Here is a 9,191-nt window from a genome sequence, read left to right on the forward strand (position 1 = left end):
TGGTGTTCTACTCTTCTAGTGAAAGTCCTAATTGGCGTAAGCCGAAGACTCATTCATCTTAATGGCCTGTTGTGAAGGAGGGAGGTAATGTTCTTTTACCGCTTGCTTCATCTTTTCCTAAGATGGGCTATTGGCGGGGGTTATCTTTACAGTGTTGTTTCCACCAAAGTTTGGCATCTCCGCTGAGGCAGAACATACCTAACATTGCTTGATTTTCTTGAGCGATTCATGATGCTAGTAAATAATTATCCATAGCATCTAACCATGCTTCGACATCACGCTCTAAATTGGGTCCTTATCCCTTGAAGGTAGGGACTTGGAATTGCTTTAATAATAATTCTTTCTCTTGTGTAACTGTGTAAAGACTATTTACATGAGTGTTGCCCTGTGATTAAGTAATGGAGTTTAATGTTATTAACTACACCTCTACTTTGTTTATACTTTCAACCTATTACATACTCAAACAAGACACTTTGCACTTAATTTGCAATGATTAAACAAAAAATGCACCATTCTTTATTCAAAGTATGCATGTCGTATAGTATCCCAAAAAAACCATAGTATGTACAAAAACTGGTACAACTAAAGCTTCTAATATGTACAAGGGTGACCATCCAATAATCCTATACTAGAAGTATAAGAACCATGGGTGGGCCGGTCATGGGATAAAAAAATACAAAGATCTTTTGGCCCTCTAAAAATATGGCCTACACCCATGGGTCTAATACTACATGTGTAGACTATAGTAGACACCTGATCAAATACCCAATGATTCTGAGATACTAGTATTCCATCTATACTGTAAGGGTTTCATCTGGATTCTCAGTCCCAAAGAAAAAGTAAACTTCAATCACTTAAGGTTCTTTAGTCCATTTGAGTCTCTTAATATTTAGTTAAAAACCTTCTAATTCTGTTGCAGACCCAGCCCAGCTGATCCCCTAAGTGGAGGATCGACTGGGTGGGGAAACATTATGTCCAATAAATCCATCATACTTTTCCAAACCGTGTATTGTCAAAATGTGCATGCTTCCATAAACATGATATTAAAAACCATTAACTTATGATAGGCCTGCTGGAAATCTTCCTACATAGATGGGGATAAATTTTCTCTTTTTCTTTCTCTACCGCTTTTCAATTTTTCACAACTTTAATTGAATTTGTCAAAACCATTCAATTCAACCTAATACTTCAAATTTTTTTAGGCTCAAGATCTTATTTAAACACATGCCTTGATACCAAGTGAGAGGTCCCCAACTCGCCCACAACAAGGTCAAGATGGGTCCTTGATAGGTCTCTAGGCCTAATACAAGTCAGAGTCTCTAAGCAAGGAAAATCCCAAAAATAGATCTTTACCATTGGCAATGACTTGGGACTATAGCCCCATAAAAAGAACCTAGTCTTGTCTCACAAGCAAAGATTCCCTCTTCTCTTTTGCACCCTCTTCTACCTCTAGTCCATCCAAATAAACTACATCTGCTTCTAACACCGTTGACAACTATCTAATTGCAACCGTGGCGGAGGTAGACTTTCCACTTTGCCTCAGGCCACAAAGCACACAGAACTTCCCTTGCTTTATGTATGCAACAAGCGAATCCACCACAGGCTGAATGCAATAACAAGTGTTTGGATCTACGGAAACACCTGCTCCAAAATGTCTTCTTGATTCCATCTCACCCTCACATCATAGTGGCAGCTAGCAACAAGGGTGGTGCTCTTTGACAAGACAAAGGGGGTATGTCCATCCCTACGCACCATCTCCAGAAACAAGAGATCCAAACTTACCCTAATCTCATGAGAGATGTGTTCCATAACTTCAACAGTAGGGATGTGGCTACCAAAAGTCCATCTCCTTCCTGCACTATACACCTCCACAGCCTCCATATGGTGCTCACCTCCTCTTGACCGCTTCATGTTTTGTCGACACTAAATATCCGTACACGACCATTACCTAGAGCTTCTTCATGTACGCTTCTCCATCTCCTATGTCCAAGAACTTATCGCCTTCCCAAAAGCAATAACGTTCACACAAAACCTTCAGTGACTAAATACATATTACATAATTATTACCTTTATGTGATATTACCAATCTTCAAAATTGATCATGAACCTAAACTAATACAATGATTTTTCTTTTTCCTAAAATTGGGGGGGGGGGGGGCTAATACCTCCAATAATTATCTTGAGAACTTTTAAGTGGATTAGTAATTATCTCCATTAATTTTTCAGCCAAGAATAGAGTTTTCAGGCTAAGGTAATCATTAAAGCTTGTTAACTAATTATGAGCTAATTATCATGGATTATTTACACTTAGATATTTCTCTAATAATTATCTTGTTATTTTTCAAGCTAGTTTACTAAATACTCCATCAATTTTAAGACTAAAAATAATCATTTCTACCTAGGAAAATGCTAAAATTAATTTAATTTTTTTAATATGATTCCCTTAGCTTCCCAACACTATGTAGAAGCTCTAATAGTTATCTTGTAATGATATACTTTCCCTTAATTAAGACTAAGATTAATTAATTTTAGCTCTAATAGAGGTTAGTAATTAATAAGACTAATAATACTAATCATAAATTGAATAGTCAAAAGTGTATTAGCATAAAAATATATAATTTAGAATAGAGGGAGGTTTAATCTTTCTTAATTAAATAAATAATTAAGAAAATTAGACTTAGATTAATATGTTTCTAGTAATCAATTGACATTAACACTAATTACCTTGATTAATTAACTAGAGTTTTGCTCTCTAGTGAGTTTTTGACAGGGTCTCTCTATGCTAGAGAGATTTGGCTGGGTCTTCGAGTTTGGGAGAATTTGTGAGGTTTAAGGTCCTATTTATAGTTTTCCTGGGCCACAGGGACTGAATTTGGCTGTTTCTTTCACTCCAAGCATGACCCCAGCTTAAGGTAGTGCTACCTGCTACTTAATCAGACTTTGGAAGGTCAGTGATGGCTCTCCCCAGCACCTCCCTGCTTTAATTTTCAACTATGCTAATTTTCAAGCCTATTTTCTGCTTTATTGATAAATATATGGGAATATTTCTCGGAGGTCATAACAAGTCTTCTGCTTCAATGATTATTAAATCCTTTCAATTATTTTAGCAAATTAAAGTAGATGTGAAAACTTTTGGAGGCCATAGCAGGGTCGGTTTTCACCTGAATTCAGTTTTGAAAAATCCAAGCTATAGGATTGTCGTGCTTAAGATTCCAAAATACCAACCTTTGCTATAATCGGATAAGTTCTCTCATTGACGTTTAAAAATCAAACCTGTTTAATTAAGCTTTGTACATTTTCTCTTAGTTTCAACATCTGAAAATCTTACAGTACTATGTAGGCGCTCAACTGCAAAGCATTAAGTGTCATCTTTGTTGAAGATTCCCCCACCTTTAATGATCACAAATATATATTGATGGATCAGGTGGACGCAACCTTGCATGCTCGTGGGAGTCCGACCACCTCCGTATGGTCCCCCCCGTTGCCCCTTTTCAAACAGAAGTTCATTGACGGTGTCACCCCATTGTCCTCACAAAAAGACAAAGACAAAAGGACAAAAGTAGGACTATATATATACAAGGCCATGGTGCTCTCACGTAATTATCAAAATATGTTTCAAATGTTGATCTAAAAACGAAAGAGATTTCAGTGTGCCCTTATTTTCTTCTGTTGTTGAAAAAAATGTTTGTGGCATGTTTCTCATAGGTTCTTGCCCTAGCCTAGGTTGTGATACCTCAGCTCTTTGTAAAGCCCTTGATACAACCCTATTTTGAAATAATGGATGATTTGGTAAAGGCATTTGCTTTTCTATTTGATGTCCAAATAGTGTCCCCCTCGTGTAGGTTTGATTATAGTAGCACTCACTCATCTCATGATTGGTCCATTTTTGCTCAATGGCACACCATTTTATTCGTTGTGCTACTTGTGCTGCTAGCTCATCTAGGTTGGTCATTAATTGACACATACCCACTTGCCTTGTGTTGGTTTCACCAGATGCTAAAGGAGCATTATCCATAGTGATCTTTGTATCACCAATTTCCTCACCATAGGCTTTACAATTGTCAACTAGGTATAACGCTTCTCTCGTGACTTGTTCAAAGGAAATACATCCTTTTAAGTGAAAATCTTTCTTGAGAGTTTCATTTTTCAAACCCTCTATGAAGAGAATTGATAATCTTTTATCCTGTGGTAACTCGCGTTCCGGACATCTCGCTATATATTGTTTGAAGCGTAGCGTAGATTTGGGACACTGTGTTATGCTTGATTCCCCTTTTAGAGAATTCCACAACAAATTCTTGTAACAGTTGCTCAACGTTTGAGAAGGCATTTTTGTCCAACGGTTGGAATCAATTTAATGCTATCCCTTCCAAGGTTAAGCCAAATCCCTCATACTGTGTATGAAAATAAAATACTTGTTCGACTCTTAACACTTGTTTAAACAAGGATGCATGTACGTATGGATCCCTTAACCCATCATACTTCTTCTTGACACATTTGGCCAATTGATATGTCTCATTGGTTCTAGTTCAACCATGTATCTTAGCGTGTTGGGGTCTCTCACAAAGACATCCCTCGTTCCCTCTTCTCGTCTTGGAGCAAATCCTGGTGGAATCCCCTTTGAGATATGTTTTGGAAATGTTGATGGATTTGTAAGTCTAATTGGTGGTATCTTGGTTCCACTCAATGAGGTAGAAGCTACACTCCCGTGAATAGCTATTCTGGATGTTTGAGGTCCATTTGATTCCATAGTTTCAATGTTAGCTTCTTGCAAATCAGTTTCAAAAAACCCCGGTACGCTTACTTTCGATTGAAAGTAGTAAGCAGAGATTGGAGTACCCATGTATGTATATCTTTTTAGCTCAATTGGGCTGATAAGTTTGTACTCTCGTCCATACTTATCTACCATTAGAACTTGCACTCCCTGGTCATCTGTGTATGTGAAGGCATAGAGGTTCTTGTAGTCTGTCAACTCTTCAATGATGGAATTTAAACATCTATAGAAATTGTTTTGATCTCCAATAGGTAACCTATAAAGGCCATCATAAGTGTAATCTGTTAGAACTCTCATGGCTTCATTGGTTTTGATGAACCTCACGTTGGGTTTGTTGATTAGAGGATGATTCTCCTCTAAGTTTTCAGCAATTTCCACTTTTGCTCTTCCAAACTCCCACATTTTAGTTGATTGGTTTGGCTTCCAGTGAGCTACATGATCACTTGACAAATATCCATGAGCCATGTCTTGAGGTTTGGCTTGATATGATTGATAAGCCTCATGGTTTTGTCTCCACCCTCTTGTTATAGGTGTTGCAGTATTTCTGGCTGTTTGTGTAGGTGGCATAGCTCTGAGTTGAGTGGGAAACCTCAATGATGGATGAGTTGTCATGTTTAAGCCTCACTCAATACTCTCAAGATGATCCTTCATAAGAACACCTTGGCTTAATGCACACAATCCCTTTTTGCCTCTGGTCAAGTCTCTAAAAAGTCAAGAATTTGTGACTTTTTTGGTCTCTGGAAATTGGTTTTGGTTTTAGAGCTGAATTTTTCTAGGTTTCCTAATTCCAAACTTCCCTCGCAGAAGCTCATGATGTTGAGGTAAGTCACAATGTGGGAATTATTGTGAGAATTTGTCCAAAACTTGGCGCTTTCTTCTTTATAAAGTGTCATTACACTGCGTAGGTATGTGATTTTTTTTTTTTTTGGGAAGCCATTGAGTATCTAAACAAAGAAATAACAAAGCTGATTAACGTCCAGAGTGCTCACAAAAACCAACCGTGGTCCGTGGATGATCTTGTGCCGTGACTAATAAGCATTCAAGTCTAGACCATAATCATGTTAAGCGAAGTCTTTGCATACATTAATTGCACCATCTGATACAGTACACTTCCGATAGTCTGTACATATATTTTCTGCAGAGCCTAATTACGCCTTCTCTCTTCTTAATGCACAAAGCAATGTATAGTTATCATCTGTATCTGTTAGAAGTGGCCGGTTTCCACGCAAACATACTCAATATGATGCGTCCCTTCCAGCCCAACAGCAGCCATCCATTAGCATCATCATGAACCATAAAATCTTTATGATAGTGCTGCTTTGCATGGGACCTTGATCTGGACAAAATAACTGAAGGGATTGGCAGCAATTCAAAGCCTGCCCTTTTTATGAGTGCATCCCATCGCCTGTACGTCTCAGGCCTCTCCACTCTTTCAGCCCCCTCACAAGCCACAATATTTAAAATACTACGGGCCATTTCGGTAATGAGCCTGTCTGGGTCATCACCACCACCACCACAGAGGGCGTCGAGCATATTCATCACGTTGGAGTAATAGAGAAATGCTTCTCGAAAGCGGGTTACAAAGAAGGGTGAATTGGATGCTAAATTTAACTCTGCTGTGAGTAGAAGACGCGGGTTAAGGCTGCGCATGTTCATCAGCAGCTTTTCGCGAGGGGCAATGGTACTCAAATTATTAGTAGAATCGACAGTACTCTCATCTCCATGACGGCTGAGGCCCTTCACTGCGCAATTAATGACCCGGACCTCCCCTTCCTGAAGATAGAGAGAGGCTGGATCAATATCTTCCCACTGATCGGAGACAATGGCATGGAATTGGAAGGGCACATTAGAAGTCTTTGCATATGCCGCCAGCCGCCTCCCATTCTCTTCTAGCCATTCCAGGCCTGGCTTTGAACAATCTATGCCTGTTATGACCAGCAAAGGAGGTCCCCCTTCACGCTCGGCCAGTGCATTTATAAGGCAGGGCCATTGCATTCCATAAGACATCCCATAATCCAAAATATGCAGCCTCCACGCGCCCTCTGCTGCCTTCAAAATATTCTGGTTTACAAAATAATGCAGAATCTTCATGAATGGAGTCATCTCATACCACATCTTTGCGGCCCTCAAGAAGGACACAGTAGGGACTCCGACCTCAGATAAAATTCTGTATTGGTACCCTCCCATGCCTCCCATTCGAGCAATCAGAGCATCGCAGAAGTAGTGAGCAGTGCGCTGCAAGCTATTCCCTTTTAGAGAGACACCATGAACTTGGTATAATTCTTGCAAAATCTCAGTTGCTTTTTTCACATCTCCAATTGCCACAGCCTGTGCACAGCTCACAAGCAACTCCTTTAAATCCAAAAATGATCCGCCTACAGCTTCAGCACTTACATTTCTAGCAGATTGGCTGGCTTTGTACGCTGCTTTTCTGGACAATTTCACCTTCGCCTCATTTAGACACCTAGCTCTACCATTACTCATTGATGTATTCCAAGGAGTAGGCTTTCCAGCATACAGATCTGTATAGCCACCCCTGACTTCAAACTCCTCCAGCGATATGTCTATACTGCTTGGTTTCGTGGGAGACTCGTAATTTAAAGGTAAGAGGCCAACTTTCCTAGTCTGCTCCTGATCCTGCCCCTTCCCACCATTATTACTGCTGAAATCATTTATGGCTCCAGCAGCGACATACTCACAGACATGAGCGGTCTCCAGAGAACCATCATGTGCCTCTGAAGAAGTAGTCGGTATTACCGCTTGCTTTGCACAAAAGGCTCTTGTGTTCTCCTCCTCCAACCACACATCAACTTTGCCAAGAGCTGGCACAGACTTGCTTGACACCCCGGCCACTGTGTTGAACGCACTCTTGGATTCGGTTATGGAAGCATGCAGCTCACTAAGGCTGCTCTTATCCCATGGTTTTGACAATTGAAAACCAGAAACATTTGCTTGGATCGTACTATCACTGGCAGAGATACTCTTAGAGGAAGTAGAATCAAGTGGTAAAGACTCGCTTACAATATCATACAAGCTGCTCATGATGGCATTGTAAGATGCTTCGACATCGTCCCCCATATTGCAAGGGGCAACGTCGTCCTCGTCCCGCTCTTCCATCAACACCCCATTGAGGTAATCTAAGAAGGGATCAACCATAAGCACATCCGTATCATCGGAAGAATTCGCGCCACTGCTTAGCTCCGAATCACAGCCACTACTCAGATGCTCAAGAGCTGCTTCCATGTCAAGCGACGGAGAAGAGGGTGTGAAAGGGGGGTTCAAGCCCTGTTCTTGAACGAGTATGCTGCTGTGATCCTCATCGGGGGATTGAAAGTGGGTATTTGCAAAAGATGGAGGATTGGGATACCCTGAAGAAGCCAGAATTAAGGCGTCCATGTAAGCAATGCAAGAAGTGGCAAGGGAAACCTGCAGCAATTAGCAGCTCCAGAAGCTAATTTGTATAGAGCTGTTGAAATACGGCTGTTGTTGAATTAGTAGTGCCCACTACCCTGGTCAATACGTGAGTGAGTGAAGTGACACGTGAGGACGCAGTGGCGCCACGCAAGCTCCCGTGTGGTCCTATAAGCTGCGACTCTTTAAGGCCTCTGTCACACACGTCCGTCCGGACGCGTGGAGACTGAGGTGGATTGATTGAAGACGTTGTGGCAATACAACATCCTCAAGGGGAAATAGGTTTTTCCCTCTTGGGATTTATTTAGATCAATGTGGGAAAACATATGCAATTGGGAAAGTCTAAATGGGATAATTATTCTTGCATTCTTAAGTCGGAAACTGGGAGTCCCCAAGGCTTTTTTCGGTGTGAATCTTTTTCCCATGATGGAGCAAACTTTTTCCTGTGAGGGAATCAACCCCAGAATGTAACATCAACAAGAAGCTGTTGTCTTGGATGATCCACCACGGCAACTAGGGGAGAGGACACATTTTGATTGGGCTACTTGGGATCAAGGACCTACTTCTTCCATGCAAATGTTTCACGAGACTCGTATGTTAGATGCTAGTTTTGTGACTGAGAACTATGTCATTGGCCATGGGGTGACTAACTAGCTGCTTGAGATTGATGTTGCCATTCCTCCACAATGGGATGCTACCATGAGAGGTACAATTCAAATGCCTTCACACTGTGGTTGGGATGGGCTTTTTGATCAAGGTACCGTCTTGTTAGTACACCTAGACACCATGTTGTTCATAGCATCCACCCAATGCAATGTACCCTAGGTTTAATATAACAAATCATCTCTCTCTCTCTCTCTCTCTCTCTCTCTCTCTCATCTTTTCAACCGATTGGCGTGCATCCTCTTCTTTTTGTTACACAAAATCAAGGCAAACTTGTTTATACCATATTGGTTATGAAATTATTGCCTTCTTGTATATCAACTCACCATCTTCACCATACCAGCTT

The 9,191-nt window shown here is 40.7% G+C and overlaps 1 protein-coding gene across 1 annotated transcript; it reads right to left on the reverse strand.

Annotated features, from left to right (window-relative positions):
* Positions 1 to 5,832: 5,832 nt before the first annotated feature.
* LOC147456455 (scarecrow-like protein 30) lies at positions 5,833 to 8,234 on the reverse strand. The gene has a single exon (XM_086514912.1). The coding sequence runs from the start codon at positions 8,165 to 8,167 to the stop codon at positions 5,963 to 5,965; it is 2,205 nt and encodes a 734-aa protein (XP_086371038.1). The 5' UTR covers positions 8,168 to 8,234; the 3' UTR covers positions 5,833 to 5,962.
* Positions 8,235 to 9,191: the final 957 nt, after the last annotated feature.

This window comes from Adiantum capillus-veneris, chromosome 6 (genome assembly GCF_014529385.1).
Source record: "Adiantum capillus-veneris isolate H3 chromosome 6, ASM1452938v2, whole genome shotgun sequence".
NCBI classification, from domain to species: domain Eukaryota; kingdom Viridiplantae; phylum Streptophyta; class Polypodiopsida; order Polypodiales; family Pteridaceae; genus Adiantum; species Adiantum capillus-veneris.